Source organism: Clupea harengus, chromosome 12, assembly GCF_900700415.2.
Source record: "Clupea harengus chromosome 12, Ch_v2.0.2, whole genome shotgun sequence".
NCBI classification, from domain to species: Eukaryota; Metazoa; Chordata; class Actinopteri; order Clupeiformes; family Clupeidae; genus Clupea; species Clupea harengus.
This window is the reverse complement of record NC_045163.1, coordinates 21,598,598-21,620,146: the sequence shown is the minus strand read 5'-3', so window position 1 is coordinate 21,620,146 and position 21,549 is coordinate 21,598,598. Positions and strand designations below refer to the sequence as shown.

At 43.0% G+C, this 21,549-nt stretch overlaps 3 protein-coding genes and 2 non-coding genes across 6 annotated transcripts in view; all 5 read right to left on the bottom strand.

Annotated features, from left to right (window-relative positions):
* Window positions 1–245: 245 nt before the first annotated feature.
* LOC105902527 (ras-related protein Rab-35-like) lies at window positions 246–9,938 on the bottom strand. Its single transcript, XM_012830126.3, has 6 exons — window positions 9,583–9,938; window positions 8,566–8,616; window positions 7,834–7,957; window positions 4,336–4,460; window positions 3,598–3,722; window positions 246–2,887 (listed from the first exon to the last, which is right to left on the bottom strand). The coding sequence occupies exons 1-6, from the start codon at window positions 9,632–9,634 to the stop codon at window positions 2,759–2,761; spliced, it is 606 nt and encodes a 201-aa protein (XP_012685580.1). The 5' UTR covers window positions 9,635–9,938; the 3' UTR covers window positions 246–2,758.
* Window positions 9,939–10,256: 318 nt separating this feature from the next.
* rplp0 (ribosomal protein, large, P0) lies at window positions 10,257–15,126 on the bottom strand. Its single transcript, XM_012830124.2, has 8 exons — window positions 15,039–15,126; window positions 14,138–14,249; window positions 13,714–13,889; window positions 13,198–13,285; window positions 12,458–12,604; window positions 11,615–11,800; window positions 11,072–11,212; window positions 10,257–10,460 (listed from the first exon to the last, which is right to left on the bottom strand). Exons 2-8 carry the CDS (start codon window positions 14,189–14,191, stop codon window positions 10,302–10,304), a joined length of 951 nt encoding a protein of 316 aa, XP_012685578.2. The 5' UTR covers window positions 14,192–14,249; window positions 15,039–15,126; the 3' UTR covers window positions 10,257–10,301.
* On the bottom strand, window positions 13,370–13,499 carry LOC116223023. The gene has a single exon (XR_004164891.1). It is a non-coding gene; the product is annotated as a small nucleolar RNA SNORA63 (small nucleolar RNA).
* Window positions 13,973–14,102, bottom strand: LOC116223022. The gene has a single exon (XR_004164889.1). It is a non-coding gene; the product is annotated as a small nucleolar RNA SNORA63 (small nucleolar RNA).
* A 5,246-nt stretch (window positions 15,127–20,372) lies between the features above and the next one.
* Window positions 20,373–21,549, bottom strand: part of pxna (paxillin a) — a 20,478-nt gene continuing 19,301 nt past the window's right edge. For both annotated transcript variants that reach the window (XM_031577425.2, XM_031577426.2), the window contains exons 10-11: window positions 21,024–21,172; window positions 20,373–20,799 (exon numbers count right to left, since the gene is read on the bottom strand). In XM_031577425.2, the coding sequence (XP_031433285.1) occupies window positions 20,533–20,799; window positions 21,024–21,172 (416 nt within the window). In that variant the 3' untranslated portion in view covers window positions 20,373–20,532. The remainder of the gene's footprint in view (window positions 20,800–21,023; window positions 21,173–21,549) is intronic.

Below are 21,549 nucleotides of genomic sequence, written 5' to 3'. Positions count from 1 at the left end.
CATTTATCTTTCATTTGAGCACTGTTACTTTGTCCAATGCTGTTGGATATGAATATCGATAGCCCAACTTTGGTACTGTATTCCTTGTATTTGCAGATGCAAAAATAAATCTGGGCCTTGTACTCCAATAAGGCTTTGTATGGTACAGCCCCCTCGTGTGGCCACTGGTCAGTATTACATTCTCAAGGATATCCAGACACAATCATTTTATACATTATATTTCAAGAAAATCAAACATAAATCCATTCTCTTAAAATGTTTATTATTGATTAGATTCATGATGGGGCAACAATGACTTGAGTGGCAACATTTCATCTTTCCAGTGTACACCAGAACAGTACAATAAACACATATAAAAACACACAAAATAGACGCATATATTGGTGTCTATGTACACACATGCGTGTTTGTATATGTGTCATTTTTGCATATGGATGTGCACACGTTGTGTGGCAACATTGATATGCACACACATAAATAAACAGGATGATGATCTTTCAAACGTTGTATTCTAGTAAATAAGCAATTTTTTTCGGGCTCTCATCTCTCCTGGGTTTGTGAGGGTGGCTGTCTGAACAGTGAAGATTAGAACTCTATTCGCCAGGCTCTTGGAAGTGACAGGGAACTCATAAAGTCAACCTCCCAAGCTTTGTTCTGTCACTCTGCAGCTCTTAGCATTTGAGCTGTCAAACTTACCACACACTTCCTTTCAAAGTGCTGGTTTTAACTCTTCATTGTTCAGATATGTCATTTTGCTCAACATCAACCACTCCTGCATGTTCTGCATGGAGAAGCTTTCTTGCTGTTTTTTGTTTTGGCCGCTGTGGTTGGCGGGATGTCCGCCTGTGCTCCTCCAGTATTGGCACACGCCATTGGCTGGACTGGTCGTCAATCAGCGGCTTTCTCTATAAACATACTGATGCCTCAAGACTCCGATGGCTGTGCTCAACATCACCCATCCCCATGGCAACTGTTAAGACTACACAGTGCAGTCAGAGCCTGTGAAACCATAGGCCTGGTCCCAAACACGCAAACAACCGTCCTAAAACTGAATCAGTCACAGTGAGCTCTCCCTCCCAGAGTAAGTGCTGGTGGTTTTGGGGCTCAGCTTCTATGGCCTCGGAGCCTGTGTGAAGCGAGATTATGGCATCCAGGTCTGACTGGCACACATCTGTATATGTATAACTATATGTTAGGGAGTCTGTGTGTGTGTGTGTGTGTGTGTGTGTGAGAGAGAGAGAGTGTGACTGTGAGTGTGTGTGTGTGTGTGTGTGTGTTTGTGTTTGTGTGTGTCTGATGGGAGTTGAATTGGGCATGTTGCTTACAAGTTGGTACTGACGGCCCAAAAGGTCTAATGTTTCTCCTCAATCTTGTGAACACATCTCCTGAACACATGCCTAGTGCCATGTCTTTGCCTGCCGCACATCAGCAGAACCCCAACCCCCCACCCCAACTCGGCTCACCATCGCTAATGTATTTACCACAGAGAACCACGGCTCTGCTACAGTTCTGCTTCCTGTTAGAACCTGTGCTCTTTGAACACAGAGGTGTCCAGTGCTGTTAGCACTGCTTATGAGATTGCAGGTCCAGTTGTCTTGGGTTTGACTGTAAAGTTCTGACGCTACTCTACTGGTTCACAGGTCCAATTCTGTGGCAGTGGTCCAAGACCAACACTCTTTTCATCTCTAAGAACATTTGTATTTTGATTGCTTTTTTTTTGTTTGTTTTTACAGTGGTGTAGTTTGTTAGTAAAAAAATACAAATTTACAAAAAGAAAAGATAGAACAAAAAAAAAGGCATAACTTTCTCTCTGAGAGATTGGCAGGGAGAGTGGGGGCAAGGGGGTGGAGTGAGATTGGTCCATGGTGGCCACTTGGAGTTTGTCTTCATTTAAAGTGTAAAAATCACAAAACACAGGGGGATAACAAAACTAGCGACATGACTGGGGCTCCAATAATAAACATTGAGAGGTGGGAGAATGGCATTTCTTTTCTTCGTTGATTTCTTGTTGGCAGTGCTATTGGATCCATTTTGCTGATATGAATTCTATCTCAATTTTTACTTTTCAGCTTGCCATCGTGCTCTTCATACTTGTTTGTTTCAGCTCGGTCTGCTGTTCGACATAGTTGACATGGATCACAGACGACTCTGCGAAGAAACTTTCCATTTAGAGGGAAAACAAAACAAAACAAAAAAGATCTAAAATGAGCTTTAGGCCAGAAGTCTTCAACTCTCCTGATAACAGGGAGAGAGAAGGTGGGACAGCATGTCGTAAAGGAAGGTGGGAGGGTGGGTGGGGGGATGTCTGAACGCTAATGCAAGAACAGAAAAAATATATAATTTTTTTCATCTCCATAAAAATCTGACGGTTGCTGCAGCAGTGGTCTCCCTGGAGATGGGGAGCTGTGCCGTTTGTTTCCGTCCTGATTAAAAACTGTACATTTGAGTTTGGACATGTCCTTAAGATCCCAAAAATTCTTTTTTTTTCTCTTTTTTTTGGATTAAATCTCTAAATAGATATATTTCTTATCTTTTTCACTGGGTGGAGTCCGTCTTGGGGCGTTGGCGTCAGGTTATTCTCTCCTTGTCTCTCTCCCTGTCAGTTCAATAGTGACTGTCATTGTTGTTTTTGTGGTGTGTGTGTGTGTGTGTGTGTGTGTGTGTGTGTGTGTGTGTGTGTGTGTGTGTGTGTTTGTTTGTGTGTTTCTGTGTGTATATGTGCGTGGGTGATAAGAGTGTGTGATAAGGGTCCAGTCTGTCAGCAGCACTTTTTCTTGCGTTTGCTGTTCTTGCCGAGTTTCACCACTTCGCTCTGCTGCTGCTGCTGTTGCTTGGCGACAGACTCCTTCCGGCACTTCAGCACTAGCTCTGTGATGCAGTTAAACATCTGAATGGTGCCATCAGGACACACACACACACACACACACACACACACAAAAGAAAGCAGGAGTTAGGCTTGTTGATCAAACCGTAAATATAAAATGCAAAATGACTTGCCGTGACGTACTGACAAACACTGCTAGGCTTTGATTCACGCTTTATGCTGGAAACACTACAACTTTGTCCCATTAATCTGTCCCATTTTGAAAGGTGTACAGTTCCGCTTCAGGAGGCTGCAAATGTGTCAATGGCCAGTTACTTTATGAGGCAGTCTACACTGGGTGAACACTGCAAGGTAGGCCAAACGATACAGTACTTTTTGCAGTAATTGTATGTTGTTGTATGCATGTCACCTTGTACATATCTTAAATAGCTTGATTTGAGAGCAGTGTAAACATCACCATGAGAGGTGATATTAAATCAAGCCCTCTTATCTCTGTCCTCTGCTGGTCTGAGGTCAGCCTTTAGATTCTGCTTCTGATTGTTTGTGTTAAGGGGAGCTGACCTTAGAGCAACAGTGTAAGGGAAGAGATAAACACTAGTCTCTCCATCTAACCTCTCACCTTCCTACTGACTAGAGAAGACATGACTGCGTTGCGACCTTTCATGTATGACATGTGACCTTTGGGTCTCCCACTCAGCCTACACACCCCCATGTCTACCAATGTGGTCTATCACTCAGCCTACACACCCCCCATGTCTATCAATGAGACTTACATCCTCTACGTTGATGTTCTCCTTGGCGCTGGTCTCGAACAGCCTGATGTCCATCTGCTCAGCAAACTTCTGCGCGTCGGCCGTCTCCACCACTTTGGAGTTAGGGTCGTCATTCTTGTTGCCCACTAAAAAAAGAAAATTATTGAAACGCGTTTTGGAGTTGGACAATAGGCATGTTGATTACTAACTGTTTCATGAAATACCTGCATCTCTGACTAAAGAGTGTACACCCTTATTTGTGCGAACTGAATCGCCACAACGTGAGGTATGAATAATGAATTGCACGGTGTCAACATTCAATTCAAAGCTAGAATGGCAGGCAGTGATTTTGTTACGTAACAATTGACAGTTTTCGAGCGAAGAAAAGGAAGCAAATGATAGAAATGAACATGTAACGTGAAGACAGGTGTCAGGTGAGTTAAATTAATGTGCACAAATAGTCTTTCTGACCCAACTTGTCTATAGAGTGACAGTACTCGTTGCTTGGCAACACTTGACGCCGAAAACACAGGTTGGAACAATTTTTTGGGGAGGAGAATGAATTGAGAAAATCGAAAATAAACGAAAGAAAAAAAACAATCTGGTGTCTTCAAACTGTCATTGGTGGAACTGTTGTATAAAAGCAGTATAATTATAGTGTTTGTTAAAAGCCATCACCACAGCTCGGCAAGCGGCCGAATTGCACATGAACACCAGTGTCATATTGTTAAAGAATACCACACACACAAGGGAACCTACCTAGTATTCGACAGACATCATCACAGTTCTGGTTGATTTCGTGGAGCCACCTCTTGACGTTGACGAATGACTCCGCGCTGGAGACGTCATACACCACGATCACCCCGTGCGTCCCCCTGTAGTATCTGCACAGGAAGGGGAAATGGAGTTAACAGAGGCTGATGTTGCCTGTCTTTGCTTTGTGTCTGTGGCGTTTGTTGGCTCCAGACTAGCAACCTGTGAGAGGAAGTGGTTGAGTGTGCCTTTCTGTAAAAGTGTGTGTGTGTGTTTCAGTGTGTGTGTGTGTGTGTGTGTGTGTGTGTGTGTGTGTGTGCGCAGAGGCCTGACCCGAAGCCACATCAGTTCCTGAGCAAATAAGCAACCGCACACTCTCTCTGACAGGAAGCTGTCGTCTGAGGTGACTGGACACGCCCTCTGTCACCCTAATGCATAGTAAGTCATGGCTGGTGGCGAGAGTGGTAGGGGACACCAGTACTGAGGAAGTCTATTCTCTCGTTAATTGCTCCACATCCAAGACTTCAAAAGCTGCAACACACTGATCGGAGCAATACCCCCCCTTCAAAGACTGTCAGGTTTGGACATCCTCCATAAGCAATCATTTCGATTAGGGACATTGCAAATGATCCTAGTTTAAAATTGTACTGAAAGGCATTGAATCAACTTCTTCCTGAAGCTCACTGATTGGCTGACTACAAACCAAGGGGACCAAGTTTTTCTCAACCAAGAACTTTCAGGCTATGATCTTGAGGACATCTGTTGAGTTGAAATGCCAGTGTCAGGTAAAGAAAAGTCCTGAGTGAATGTAGAAATTCATTCACAAACACGAAAATGACCATTGGGACGGTGACTTTCTTTATTCCATCAACTGACAGAAGGAAATGGAAAGCCTCAGGTAAACCACACACACACACACACACACACACACAAACCATATTTCAAGTCCAGAGCGGAGCTTATTTTTCCCCCTGGTAGCTCTCACACAAGAGAGCATGCATAGAGTAGCTCAGCCAGTCTGAAATTCACTTACTCCTAATGAGACACCACACCACACTGCTGCAGCTTACCATCAGGCCTCATCAACAAACAGCAACAGCAACAACAACAACAACGCCCGGGTCTGTCAGCCTCGGAGTTCTGCCCTGACACAGGGCACTGAAGGGCCTGTGCAGTCACCCAAACCAACCCAAAGTCAGGCTGGTTTTAGACATGAGCACATTACTATAACTGCAGCCATATCAGTCACAAATTATATTATTACTGCTCTGAATGATTAAAAGCGTTTGATTCAGTGGATCATGATCTTCTCCTGCAAAGTCTCAATAGGTGTATAGGTGTTCCTGTGATTAATTGATTTTCAAACTATTTGTCCATGGACAATTATGCTTCTGAACCTAATAGTAAAGACAGGTGTTCCTCAAGGATCCATTTTGGGACCAATTTTCTTTTTTTTATTAAAATAAATAGATCTTGGTGCAGGTTTAAATCAGGCAAAGCGTGGCATCATCTCTAAAACTGGCAATGGATTCTTTATAGACTGCTTTTAACGTACTGCTAATGTGTCTTGTTAAATTAAAATGGGTGTTAAACTCGAAATGTATTATTTTACGTGTTCTCGTTCATCACCCACTGTCCGTATGGTGTTAACACTAGATGGCACTCATCTCGAGAGGGTTACCTCTTACAAATACATCGGTATCTGGCTTGATGACAAGTTGACCTTTGATTGATAGCCTCCTAAAAAAAGATTAGTCCAAAATACCTTTTGTCAGTATTATACTTAAGTGATGACATTTGTATGCGTGCATCTTCATCTAATTTGAAAAAACTGGATGTTGGCCATCATGCTGCTTTGCTGTTTGTAACTGGTGCAAGCGCCCCTACACATCATTGTAAGCTATATGAAATTGGTCGTCGGACTTTACTGTGTCTAAGGAGAAACCCCCTTATGGTAATGTTTGTGGCAAAAGCATTACTGGGCAAATTACCACAGTACATGTCTAGCCTGCTGACGTGTAGCTGACATGACCCAGTAGCTATAACACTAGATCATCAGAGAAAAATCGTCTCATGGTCCCAACCACCCGAACAGAGCTGGGTGAATCTGCCTTTTGCTTTCATGCACCGCAAGCTTGGAATGAACTGCAAGGCATACTTAACTTGGAATCTTTACCTTCTCTTGACACTTTTTATAAATCAGTTTTTATAGAGCAATGTATAATTTCTTTTAACATGTGCCTTTACTTTCCATGATTGTTTTAGTTCCTGGTCCCTGTCTGTTTTATGTTTTGGTATATTTTTGTTATGTTATCTGTCTCCGTTTGTACTTTTATATGAAACCTATTTTATCTCATTTTGCTGCCCACCTGGACAAGGACTCTCAATAGTCCTCCCTGCCTAAATATAGGATAAATAATATAAAAAGCAACACTTTTAATGGCCTGAGTTCAATCAATCTGTGAGAAGAACACCTGCAAAACAACGACACGTCAAACTGGACACATAGCCGTTGTTCTGTCTATGATTCTGAGCTGCACTCCATTCCCTGGGTGCAAATCTGACACGGATTACATCTTGCTATTCACGGCACAGTATGACAGGCATTATGGGAGTCCTGTCTGCTACCCAATAGTGAGCACATCCACGACAGCTCAACACTCAAACCCCCCACTCATCTCTACTTTGATCAAACGTCAACTCAAAGGTATGTCCACTGTCAGGTTCAAAGATGAGCTCTGTGCTCTTGCTCAACGTGTGACAAAGATGAAAATCTTTTACTAGACACACGTAATGTGTAGGGATGTAGGGCGTATGTGTTAAGCAGCCCGTGCGTACTGCTGTACACGTTTAACTACAAACCCCAGAATACAACATCACACAGGCAGAGGAATGTGATAGGCAGTGGTGGTGCGCAGCACCTGAAAAAGGAAATGTGCGACTGAGCAGAGATGGCATGTTCTTAATTGAAAGCGTGCTGCGAATGCTGTGTGGCGCATGGCTGTTTCAGTGGACAGTGGAGCACAGTAGAAGAAAGATCTAAAGACATCTAGTTTAAAGTAAAATAATAAAAAAAGAACTGTCTACTGACAGAAAATTACATATTTAGGCAAGTGATGCAATTAGTTCAGCAAGTAGTTAAGGAGCAATTAGTTCAGCAAGTAGTTAAGGAGCTGTTGTATGACTTAAGATAATACTACCCTGGGTGTTATACCTGTGGCTATTCTAACATATTTGGGAACACTCCATAAAGGCTACATCACTCCATAAAGGCTTCATCCTCACAGCCATCCATTTCTCTACACTCAAGAAAAAAAAAGCCCTGACGAACATCAATGGAACCACAATGACAGCCATTGTTCTACAGGCTGAAGATGAAAGTAAGTCTTGTGCATCCCCCATAAACACTATCAGCCAGGCCCAAAGGTGTGTACAAAACAGATAGCCACGACAGATGTAGCCGACATGGTTCGCTGCTACCCAGTGTTCATTGCTTCTACTCACGTGGAGGTGATGGTGCGGAAGCGCTCTTGCCCAGCTGTGTCCCAGATCTGCAGCTTCACCTTCTCCCCGTTGATCTCCACCGTCCGAATCTTAAAATCCACGCCAATAGTGGTGATGTAGCTACCTAAAGCACAAACACACACCTAGGTTCACGGAACCGTCTCAATACCGAACAACTAACCCACTGTAGCATATATATTTATATTTATATATTTATCCCTGCACTTCTCGCACTCTCCACTTCTTCTTTGCACTACTGTTGCGCAACATTTCACAGCTACTGTATATAGCCATTCCGCCTTGTACATACTTTTTTAAACTCCTTAGTCCATTGCACTGTTGCACTGTTTGTTTGTTTGTATTGTATTGTATTGTATTGTATTGTGTTGTATATTTTGTGTAAGCACACTGAGAGTCACTTTACCAAGTCAAATTCCTTGTTTGTGCAAACTTACTTGGCCAATAAAACCTGATTCTGATTCTGATTCTGGAACATGTATGTATTTATGGCACAGAAACACCCTACTATTCTTGTTCTATATTATACCGTATGTGTACCATACCAAACTCATTATCATTTGTGTAATCACATCTCATTTAAGTTCTTTGTGAGTAGCCGCCATGAGAGTTGATCTTAAGATCTTTTGGTAGAGTACCATGTAATGCTGTTCTTGGATTTGTACTGTTGTTCTAGAGTACACATCACACTATCACGAAAAAGAAATAACTTGCCTGAAAATGTGTTGTCGGCGAATCTAAGCAGCAGACTGCTTTTCCCCACACCTGTGAAACAGAGCAGAGTTGATGGTTGCATGGAAACTACACTAGCGCTGCCAGCATCACACACAGGCGCCAATGCACAGTGGATGCATGTATCAAAGGGTCCACAGTACGCACGCACTGTTGCTGGATTAAACAAAACAAAACACAGACGGACACAATGGTAGGAGTCAACGCCCCGACAAACACTGGCCCCATGTAGTGGCCAAATCAACGCAGCAATCCTAGACAGTCACTTATACGTAGGACAACAACAACACTCCCCTGGCGGTAGCTAGGTTATTCTTTACCAATTATCTATCAAACGGCAATCAAGACATACATTTTGACACTAAAACTAAGCATGATAAACCAAAAAAGCTGAAAACATAATGATAATCTAGACAGTCGCCCAAAACTGGCTCTCGAGATTGCTGGCATAAATCAAGCTTGTCAAACTTATGAGAATGGCCGGCAGGCAGATGAATTACTTGTAGCGAAAGGAGCAAGCTAGCCTAACTGCCGAACTGGCTTAGCTTCGCTAGCTAACGTTAGTAATGTGTATGCAACTATGTTGTGCATTTTTTGTTAGATGGGAATATGCATTTCTAGACAATAATGAACTTAAATAATCGGTAGATGGGGGCCTGTTTAGATCCCAGTATCGATGTTAGCACCGGTTACGAAGCAGAACAACTTGCTCCCCGCCCTAGAAAGCTATCCATCTTGCTAGGTAGCTGGCAGGCTAACTTGTAAGGAAACTGATAGCAAACCTTGGTAGCATTGCTGGGCTAGACTATTTTGTTTTCATGCCAATAAATAAAGACAGAGGAATAAATCAAATATCCCGTTAAAGCAGTATCTGGAAACTGTTAATTTCATGTCAAAAATCTGTCAAACATTCGGAAGGCACCATAGCTATCAATACACATTTGTAGCGTTGAGCTATACAGGCCTATTTCCCGTCTTACATCCCCGGGCTTTCCTTACCGCTATCACCGATAATGAGGAGCTTAAAGAGGTAATCGTAGTCTCTCGCCATCGCTGTGGTTGGGGTTTCCGACTAGTCGACGTCTCCTGTGTTCCCCCCACTTGATGTTCCAACACACAAAAAGAGCCGTCCAGGGATACAGCTAGTTAGCTTCACCCTCCCCCGGCTGAGAGTCAGCTTGACTTCTTTCTCCTGGAATTTCTTCCCTTTGCCGGCGGGTATTTTACAAAGGTATCGTGGAGCTAAGGCAGGATCACACCCATCGACATCACCGATTACAGTTCCTGTGAGCACACAAGCTAGCGGGCTAACCACAGCTCAAATCCCACCCACTCTGCCAATTGCTTGAACATTTCACACTGCGCATGCGCAGACCCAAATGACAAGCATGATTTTCTGTGATGCCTGCCATAACTGAAGCCCTAACCAGGCGAAAACACCGGCACATTTCACATTCCGTTTGTGGTTAGACACTCTCCCCAATTGCATTGCAACAGGTAGGTTTTTGAACCACACACAAAAAAAATATGTATATATATATAATAATCTCAACCCGTCCTAAATACATGACTTGTTTGTAAATGCACGGACAGCAAGACTTTCAACCAAACCTCCATATATAGTGGGATATCCATGTAAACCTTATTAAAATCACACCAGAGAGAAAGCATGGTTATTTCAGATGTTTTTTTATTGGATGACAGACAAGTGATCTGATTTAGTCAAACAGGCCAAAGCCCATGTCATCATCTGATGCCTCGGACTCCTCCTTGGCAGCCTCCTCTGCTGCAGCTGGAGCAGCAGCGGCCACTTCAGCTGCAGCTGCTGGTGCTGCGACTGCTGCGAACGCAGATGGGTCAGCCAAGAAGGCCTTCACCTAGGAATAAGAAAAGGAAATTAGACATCTTCTAGATACGTAAAGCTACATATCAGTGATCACTATTAAAATGTTAGTCATTAGAATCCTAAATGTCCCTGGCTGCTATGGGTTCATAGCTGGTGTAAATACCAGTTTGTTAGCTTGGTCACTTCTGAATGTACAGCACAAAAAACTGTCCAAAGCGTATCTCAGCCAAGTCACTTAGCGTTAACGTGCTATATTGTCTGATAACGTTAGATGATTAAACCAATTCAGACATGTGTATAAGTGTCTGGGTCCAAGCGTCCCTGGCAGTCGTAGGATGCAGACAAACAGGGATAGTAGGAAACAGATTTATTTGTGCAGGGGGAACGACAGAGTTAGCACCGAATAGCTAATCCGTAACTTATCCTGCAACTGTCTGACAAAACAGTGGAGCCATGGTCAATCAGATGCTTTAAAGTTGAAGGCAAGTAACAATGGACTGCTGTATTAATTCAATAGCAGAAAACGTGCTTCTGTGCACAAGTTTGTGACGCTGGCTTTCTAACCTCACCAGCTTAAGACATTTCCCCAAAATCACTTGTTTACAAAGGCATCAGGACTCCTAAGGTGAACTTGATACTAACCTTCTCTGCCAAGGGGAAGGAGATGTCGGTCTCCACAGCAACAGCCAGGACCCTCTTGTAGCCGTTGATGATTGAGTGGGGGATGGACGCAAGAGTGGGGTACCCGATCTGCAGGCACACACTGGCGATGTTCCTCACTCCCTACACAATTAAGAGAATCAGGGAATTAGCACACAGGTTGTATTGAGCAGTCAGAAGCTACACAAGCACAGCCTTTCATTGGGTTTCAATATACACCTTCTTTACAGCAATATACTATGAAAGCAAGTCAATCTACACACTTCTGTACCAAATTCTGATTGAGATGGCATTGTGAGAGTGTCTGAGCCCAAGCGTCCCTGCCTGCCGTAGAGGTGCAGACAGGCAGGGATAGTAGGGAACAGATTTATGTTTGCAGGGGGAACGACAAAACAGCACTGAACAGTTGCCATGTAGATATCCTGCATTGGTTCAAAAATGGAGTCCATTCACACAGTTCTTAAACTACTGAAGCCAGCAATGAGGTCATCTGGGAAACTTGTACATTGCGCCTTGTCCACTCACCTCAAGGAAACGCTTGTGCAGGGCATCCTCTGTGATGTCAAGCACCTCGGGGCTGTACACACTGCCGTTGTCGTACACCTGCTGGATGATGAGCCCAAAGGAGAAGGGCGAGATGTTCAACATGTTGAGCAGCGTGGCCTCGCTGGCTCCCACCTTATCTCCAGGCTTGATCAACTGCACATTGCTCTGTGGGGTAAAGACAAAAGACAATGAGTGAAGCTCTGACCAAAGCACATCCTGTAGCATTGTAGATAACTGGGACTACATACTGGGGAATTAGACATCTTCCAGATACGTGAAGCTACATAGAGATCCTGCTGACATACATCACTATTAAATGTTAGTCATTAGAATCCTAAATGTCCCTAGCTGCTATGGGTTCATAGCTGGTGTAAATACCAGTTTGTTAGCGTGGTCACTTCTGAATGTACAGCACAAAGAAACTGTCCAAAGCATATCTCAGCCAAGTAATTTAATGCTAATGTGCTATATTGTCTGATAACGTTAGATGATTAAACCAATTCAGACATGTGTATAAGTGTCTGGGTCCAAGCGTCCCTGGCAGTCGTAGGATGCAGACGGACAGGGATAGTAGGAAACAGATTTCTTTGTGCAGGGGGAACGACAGAGTTAGCACCAAATAGCTAATCCGTAACTTATCCTGCAACTGTCTGACAAAACAGTGGAGCCATCGTCAATCAGATGCTTTAAAGTTGAAGGCAAGTAACAATGGACTGCTGTATTATTTCAATAGCAGAAAACGTGCTTCTGTGCACACGTTTGTGATCCTGCAGCTTTGTAGATACCTGGGACTACATACTGGGCAAGAGCACTCAAACATACCAAGATTTCAATGGATCCTCTGGAGATCTTGGTGGTGATACCCAGAGCCTGGAAGAAAGAGGTCTTCTCAGGACCCAGACCAGTGTTCTGGGCTGGCACAGTTACCTCACAGGGGGCAATGGCACCGGCACGAGCAGCAGCTGGCACCTAGACACAAACAATCAGGTGAGCTTACAAGGGTCGCCAAAAATGCAGTTCAAAGACAAGGTAGGCAAGATCTGCAGTGATGAATGCCAGTTTGTTAACTTTGTCGCTTCTGAATGTTCAGCACAAAATACTGTCCACAGCAAAGTCACTTACACTAATGTGCTATATTGTCTGATATAACGTGAGTATTAAACCAATTCAGACATGTGTACAAGTGTCTGAGCCCAAGCGTCCCTGGCAGTCGTAGGATGCAGACGTACAGGGATAGTAGGAAACAGGTTTCTATGTGCAGGGGGAACGACAGAGTTAGCACTGAACAGCTAATCCGTAACTTATCCTGCAACTGTCTGACAGAGCAGTGAAGCCATCCATCAGATGTTTCAAAGTTTAATAGACTGCTGGGTTAATTCAGCTAACGTTGGCTACTAAATGGAATTTACAATGTTGGGTAGCTTCTGTTAGCTCAGGATAATACCAGCCAGCCAGACACCTTCGCTAACATCTTTCATCAGATGCATTATAGGTCATATGGGCCTCACAAACACACCAATTATATGTACCATCATTTTAAACATGTAGATGTGTAGACCTACTTTGTTGGACAGCAGCATGTCCCTGACTTCAACAAGGTCCTCCTTGGTGAAGACAAAGCCAACGTTTCCTTTAATGTGAGGAAGCAGCCTGACAAAGGAAGAGTTCAAAATTAACACCAACCGACCACTCACGTGCCACAGCAAACAAGTCAAAGCATTCCAACAAAAACAAGTGTTTGTAACTAAGCGTCCCTGACAGCTGTGGGATGCAGACAGACAGGGATAGTAAGAAACAGATTTTTCTTTCTGCAGGGGGAACGACAGGATAGCACTTAACAGCTACTCTGTAACTTATCCTGCAAATGTTCATCGATATCGTCCTACGTACACAATTGTGACATCGGACTTGTCAAATACTTCATGATCAGAAGCCCATTAGGACCATGACGCCACACAAATTACTAGCTTCAGGATAAAAAGCTTTACCCATGGCAGTGCAAACAGTATAACTAGTTTCATTAGACAAAACGTTAGTCGTCACTGTAAAGACCTCTTTATAGCAGCTCTTCCACACACCTCTCCAGGGAAGGGTTGTTCTCCAGGTGGCCACGGATGGCCTTGCGCATCATGGTGTTCTTACCCATGAGCACAACGGCCTTGCCTCTCAGGGAGAAGCGGATCTGCTGCATCTGCTTTGAGCCGACATTGTCTGCACCCACAATGAAGCACTTGGGGTAGTCATCCAGAAGTTGCTGCCCAGGTGGAAAGAGACGGTTAGTGCCACAGCAAAACAAGTCAAAGCATTACAACAACAAAAAGGGAAAAACTAAAATAAGTGTCTGTAACTAAGCGTCCCTGACAGCTGTAGGATGCAGACAGACAGGGATAGTAAGAAACAGATTTTTCTTTCTGCAGGGGGAACGACAGGGTAGCACTTAACAGCTACTCTGTAACTTATCCTGCAAATGAGATCTCTACTGCAATCAAGGCAAATACTTACGATGATTTTCAGAAAATAGTTGGACTTCCACGTGGACCTGTCTTCCCTGGGCATCTTTGCAGTGCTTCCAAGGATCGCTAAAAATGCGGTTTAAAGACAAGGTAGGTAATATCTGCAATGATAAATAGCAGTGTGTTAGTTTTGCCACTTCAGACAATGTACAGCACAATCCACTGTCCAAAGCAAATCTCAACCAATTTGGACATGTGTTCAAGTGTTTGAGTCCAAGCGTCCCTGGCAGTCGTAGGATGCAGACGTACAGGGATAGTAGGAAACGGGTTTCTATGTGCAGGGGGAACGACAGAGTTAGCACCGAATAGCTAATCCGTAACTTATCCTGCAACTCTCAAATAGAGCAATGGAACCATCTTCCATCAGATGGTTTTAGGTAACAATGGACTGCTGTATTTATTCAGCTAACGTTGGCTACTACTTAATGGTATTTACAATGCTGGTTAGCTTCCGTTAGCGCTGGATGATATCAGTCAGCAAGACACCCTTGCTAGCGTTAGCTGGCTAACTTTAAAAATGTTAGCCAATCTATCACATTCACTACTAATGTAAATGCCATTGCATCGCAGCTCAAATAAAACCGTACAAATAGGATAGCCTAAGTAAAACATCTGAAAAATGGCAGCTGGTGAACTGACTAAATCAAGAAAACTACGCGTTACGGAGGACACATGGCGCCACTCGAGCATAAGAACATGGCTGATGCCGCTGAACAGGCCGTAATATACATTTAAGTCTAGACCGCTCTTAAAACGTTACAGTTTGAGGCCGCTTTTAGCACTGGTAAACACAAGCGACTGTTATTTCAATACACGGTACTTATATCGACTTAACAGGATCAAGGCATGATTTAATATCATTTTTCCTTCGCTCAAATGTTGAACCTCACCTCACAGCAGGAACGCGTGAAAGAAAGAGACTGAAACAGGAAGAGGAAAAGTCTTATACAGGCAAAGGAACCAATCACAGTAGCGTTGGACAAGTGGAGGCGCCAGGATAACTATTGGTCAATCTCCTTGTCAATCCTTAAACCTGACATGAGTTCTATCGGAAGTGATCCTACTCTTGTCACAGCAGTATTCCTACACAAAGTTGTCTATTTTAGGTTAAAAAATCTTCACTGTATTTATTCGTTTGTATTCAGATGTGTTTGGTCGTAAATCACATAAACTACTGCCAGTCAGGCAATTGCCTGTTACATGCTACGGCCTATTGTTACCAACGCTATATTCCTGACACCTGCCATTAACCTTTTGTTCCAAATACGTGCAGTGAAATATTTCGGATGAAATCTCCTATAAGGAACAGTTGCCAACGTCCTTGCGACTTCTAACTTAAATGCTATGAACTGAATAGCTAATGAACAAGTCTTAGAATTTTAAATACGAAATATATGATGAAGGAAATTATTTAAACTATTTGTCTCAGCAAAACTTATTTCACTTCACTTGAAAAGAACTCTACACTTGCAACAGTTCTTCTACTGTTCGTTTTGTACATTTGCAACAGTTCTTCTACTGTTCTTTTTGTATGACACAGACATAGACACTGATTAAAGTGGCATTATGTAGTAATTGTACCTCAGGGTTAGGATAAGCAGTTTTACCTTAAAATAACAGCTTAAAAAAAATTGGGGCGCTACAATACGGAGAATCGCCTCCATGCCATTGCCATACCAGGGTCCGTAGGCATATTACTGCGTTATGTAGGTTTGCCTGAAGCTGCCCGGTTTCTACTGTCTGCCGAACTAGTAAATAGATTAGATTAGATTAGATTAGATTCAACTTTATTGTCATTGTACAGAGTACAAGTACTGAGACAACGAAATGCAGTATAGCATCCAACCAGAAGTGCAAAATAGCAAAAAAAGTGCAGAGTATGTGCATATGTAAAGTGGAGTAAGTGAATAAATAAATATATATGTACAGTAAGAAATAGATATTTAATATGAACAGAATTGGGACTAGCAGCAGTTGAGGTAAGAAGTGTAGATATGATAAGTATATAAAAAGTGCAGGTGTAAGTATTAGTGGTAGTAATAAGTGAAATGAAATGAAGTGAATGAGGTAGTAGTAATACAATGTTTAAGAAGTATTGTATGGTGTAAGTACGATTAATACAGTTATTACAGTAATAAGTGGGATGTACAGTAGTAAAAAAGACATTCTGGTGCAAAAGTTCAGTGGCTGGAGGGGGGTGTTTGGCAGTCAAGCCAGGGTGGAGGGGGGAGTACAGTGCAAATGTGTGTGGCAGTCAAGCCAGGGGGAGGTACAGTCAGTAGCTTATTTGTCGTCTTGCTTTGTCTTGTGTTGCACTTGCTTGATGTTTGACTGTGTTAGGACAGTTGTTGACTAAGTTTGTCATAGTGTCAAAGTAAGCACATTTCAAGAGGTTTCGCTAGTTTTAGCCTCTAGCATCTCGTTAGCGATTAGCAATTCTTCCGTTATGCTGCTTTAATTTAACATACACCAAAAACACCAAATTTTCAAGGCAAAAAAAAAAAAAAGCTTTTGACGAGTCATTATCCAGAGAATAGATTTTCTTTATTGGCATTGATCACATGAAATTTTAAATGCATAAGCTCTCCAGGGTCACAAACCCTGTACAGAAATTCAATCAAGATTTATACACAAGTTATCAGAAAACACCAAGCACTGAAACCAATACCAGAAAAGATGGGATGGGATCCGACAGAGGTAAAAAGGGGTGGTTCCCTTTGGCTGTATTAATACAATATTTGACAGCGCTGACGGAAAGGACCAAAGGCAGTGATTTCCTCAAACAGCACAGTTGGCAGAGGTAAAAAGAAACGCATGAATCAAGGCAAGGCCCACGACAGCGATAGACTGACAAATAAAATGAAAAACAAAAAAAGGTATAAATCAACCCGTGATCACATCCAAGGGCATAAACAGCTGAACATCAATATGAGCCCTAACGCTCCGTCCTCATGTGCCGCACCCATCCTCCCTAAGGCACAGCTCCACCTGCTCTCCTGTACATGGCTGCCCCCTGGATTCCACCACCCTTCCATTTACAGAGACAAGATTGCCTGATAAAATCACCAACTAAATGTTATACACAGTCACTGACAAGCAGGATGGCTTTGGAAATATCCAGTACTGTGGTCATGTAGCGCAAGATAAGCAGGTTCATATCTAATGTACGATATTCGTTTCTCTCCCCAACAGATGTTCACTCTGTAGTTTCAGTACCGGAAAGCATGGCGTTGCTCTCGGCCTTTAGTATAAGGAGTTAGCCATATACAACCGGTTGTATTTTGCAGAGGGCAACAAACATCCACATGTCCTGATTCCTATGGAGCTGCCCCTTTTGTGTATTCATTCACATACCTCTCAAGATTACTCCTCCAGTGACTCATTTAGAAAAGAAAAAATTAACATGAATAACGAGGATAAGATGACTGACAGGGGAGGCCAGGCTCCACGTGTGACATCATAATGGCCTAACCGATCCGCTCACGACGCAGAGTGGCAGCCCCTCTCAACTCAACACAGTGTAAAAGACATTGCATTGACATTTTGGCACAAGCATTCGTTTTGTTTCAGTTTTTTTTTATCTCCAAAAAAAAGAAAAAAAAAAAAAGCGAATAAAAATAAATCATCTTATACCTCACAAATGTACTAAATATGTATTCATTAAAACCACTTTAATAAATCAATATTTAGTAAATAAATATTTTGCTGTTATGCTCTTGCCCTGCTTGAGGAAGCAAGTTGGGAGCTATCCGTTTGACTGAACAGTAAATGAACATCTATTGTTGAGATTATACATGTTTCACAATTATCCCAATATGCAACATTGTCTCTCGCTACTACAAAGCCAGGATTAAAGAACAGCACATGATAAAAACTGAAATGATTTCTTTTGAGAAAAAAAAAAAAAAAGGACACGGGGTCCTCTAAGCTCTGCTCTCATTTCTCATCCAAGCGATCCAGTTCATAGGTTGCAAAGGTCATAAGGACAGACTGTGAGGGTGAGGCTCAGTGACATATAACCCACGTGTGTGTGTGTGTGTGTGTATATATATATATATATGAGAGAAAGAGACCCGGTTGAGTGTCCTCTGGGTCTTCCCCATCTCTTAATGCAGGACCTCGCTCAGAGACCCCACCTTTTATTTGCATAGGCATAGTTTCCGAGTTCCAGTAGGGGTTTATGGTGTCCGAGTGACTTCTGCCTCGTCATCTGAGAGTATTTCTGTCACCGAATGGCAGCTGTGTGGTGTGGAGTGTCGAAGCAATTGGCAGCGAATCCAGAGACACAGTCGGTATGTATGAATCACAAACATTATTTTTTGTTACAGTGACTGAGTAATCTGGTCAGTGTGCACAAAAGAAAAAAAAGAAAAATGCACCGTCACCCTGAAGTTAATCTAATCTATTATTAAAATTATTATTCTTGACTCATTATGGAAACAAATAGACCAAAAACATTATTACAGTGGCTACTGTACATGTAAGACATTTCATACTTAACGCTGCCCAAAAAAAAAAAAAAAACGCTCTTCACTCTTGAGTTAAGACTTCTACACATGATTGGGCAACAATACAGTAGCTAAAATGAGAAGACCAAAAATAAAACCAAAGGAATATGGAAAAAAAAAAAAAAAAAAAAAAAAACATTGCTCCAGTATTGTGACCTGTTCCACAGGAGACTGACAGGGGAAAATGGGAAAAAAGATTTTACAGTGATGTCAAAACTGTCTCCGTAGCAACAGGCCTGTCACAGGACGTCATGGCTCTATTGGATTTGAAAGCCAACATCTGAGAGTTCCGCAGACCTCAAACAGACTGGTTCTCTGCTAAAGGAAATGAAATATGTGTGTATGTCGTATATAAATGTAACACAAAGAACAAGGTTTTAACAAAGTGAAACCAGCGCAAGGATAGAGAGAAGCAGAAAGAAGATGTAACCAAAAGGCTAAAGTTCAGGTCACATGTCATAGAGGCTTCCAGAGCCCCTGGAGTGAGGAAGAGGTGTTACCATGCAACGCTACACCTCTTAGCCACAATTCCACACCCCTAGAGTAGGACAGTTCCATTTAAGCAAGATCAAATTAAACTAGAAATAGAAAAAAAAAAAAAGTTCACATTAATGATTTCCTCATCTGCCAACTAAGGCGTGTGTGAAACCAACACATGGTCAGATACGGCATCTGGTTAAGCTGTATACTCCTCTCTTCACTGGGGCCAACACAAACACTAGGAGAGTGTACAACAGACTCGATGCCACATGCGCCTTCATAACAAGAGCAGTAGTCCCTGTGTGTGTGTGTGTATGTGTATGTGTATGTAGGTGTGTGTCTATATGTGTGCTACCCAAACATATCTAAAATCACACACAATACACTGTAGAAATGCTTTCTTTTAAAAATCGATAGGTCGCAATTAAATGCATCATAAAGTCTGTGTTGGCTAAGCTTCTTTTGCGTATGAAAAATTTCCATAGGAAAAGTGTAGAAAAATATGTGCCTGGTAAGTTGACCAAACCAAGCCGTAGAATGCACCTTACAGATATTTAAGAAAGGTGGAGAGGAGAAGTGTGTTTGAAAGCACACCACTGAAGGGAAGAAAAAAGGGATGGGTAGATAAACAGATCAAGAGTAGGAGAGAAAGAACGGGGGAGGGAGAAGAGATACATATCAAGGAGAAGAGACATTTCTTCTCTGAGTGAACTGTGCACGTGCCTTTGAAATGACGGCTCTGTGTGTGTGTGTGTGTGGCCTTGTAACATCAACTAATTCAGTGTGTGTGTGTGCGCGCATGTATGCAAATCTTCTTTTCACAAGTACAAAAATATATCTGGTTTGATTTGTCCAACACTGTTTGTCAGGGAGAGGGTTGGAATAGTCCACCTGAAGGCGTTACATTGAGTCATATAAATCAAGCATATGAAGCTCCAATCGTTCACCTGGAAATGTAGCTGGTGGTCTGTGAAATTCAATCTGGGACATGATTTAGTTTGAAGCATCTTCTAGCGTGTCAGCCATTTACACATCAATGGGTTTGTGGGCTGAGGCAGACAAGGCCATGACTAAAAATGACATTTAAAAAACACAATCTCTTTGGGCTCTCTGATATATTCACGCCTGTTTGAAAACTTTCTGCCGCTGCGGGCACTGTAACCTCATCACAAACATGCTTGCGCGCGCGCACGCACGCACACGTACACACACGCACACGCACGCACACAGACACACACACACCACTCACAAAAACAATAGCCACCCACCCCCACCCACCAACAAAAAAGCCTTTCTCCCACTCAACCTCACAATCACACACACACTCCTTCACACATCACACAAAGCGCACACACTCACACACACACACACACACATAGCCTGGTCTGCCGCCCTCTTAGCTAAAGAGCTTGATGAAGCAGCTCTGGCAGTAGGGCTTGTCGTTCTGCTCCTTGAAAGTGCCCTTGTTCAGCTGCTTGAGGCAGAAGGCGCAGACGAAGTGCTCGGGGTGGAACTTCTTGCCCATGGCGGTGATACAGCGGCCGGTGATGGGCTTCTGGCAGCCGGAGCAGAGCGAGCCGCGCCGCTCGTGGTAGTGGCCCTCGCAGTACGGCTGGCCCTCATGCTCGAAGAAGCTGCCATTAATGAAGGGCGTGAAGCACTCCTGTAATGAAACACACACAAGACAAAAGATTCCAGATTTGTTACTTGTAATGTTGAGAGAAACGCATATTCATGCACCTTCAAACAAAAGCTCACAATACCAAATGCATCGGCATCTGCAGATTTCTTTTTATTCGCAAAAGGAATGTGCCATTTCACACTCCCAACTAAAACTCAAATGCACACGCTCGTTTCTTACGTTCACCTTCACACAAACAAACTCACCCTGCAGACAAAGCACTCGGGGTGCCAGAGGCTGTTGAGAGCTGAGATGTAGTTCTCCAGGATGGCTCGGGCGCAGCCGCCACACTTGGGGGCGAACATGTCAAAGTAGTCTTTCCGACAGTACGCCTTCCCGTCCTTCTCATGGAAGCCTGCAGAGGGCGCCATACACACACACACACACAGAGAGAGAGAAGAGAGCCACAGATTTCAGTAACACGCCTCACACAACCCCCCCTTTGCGGAGACACTCCTCGCAGTCACTACACCCACTCTCTCTGCAGAGAACGGAGACACTGCTTGCATCCAGGCTCATAAATTGTAAATATTATGTATTATGTCTTTAAGGATGGTAAATAATGCTGGTATGATGTGTGTGGGAGAAGGTGCTGTAATTGTTGAGGACAAATCCAGAGAGAGAAGAAAAGGGGAAGTCTGCATATGTGTAAAAGGGAGAGGGGAAGACTTAACAGAAAAAAGGGGGAGGTGAAAAGAAAGGTAAGAGAGAGAGAAATAAGAGGAGGGGATG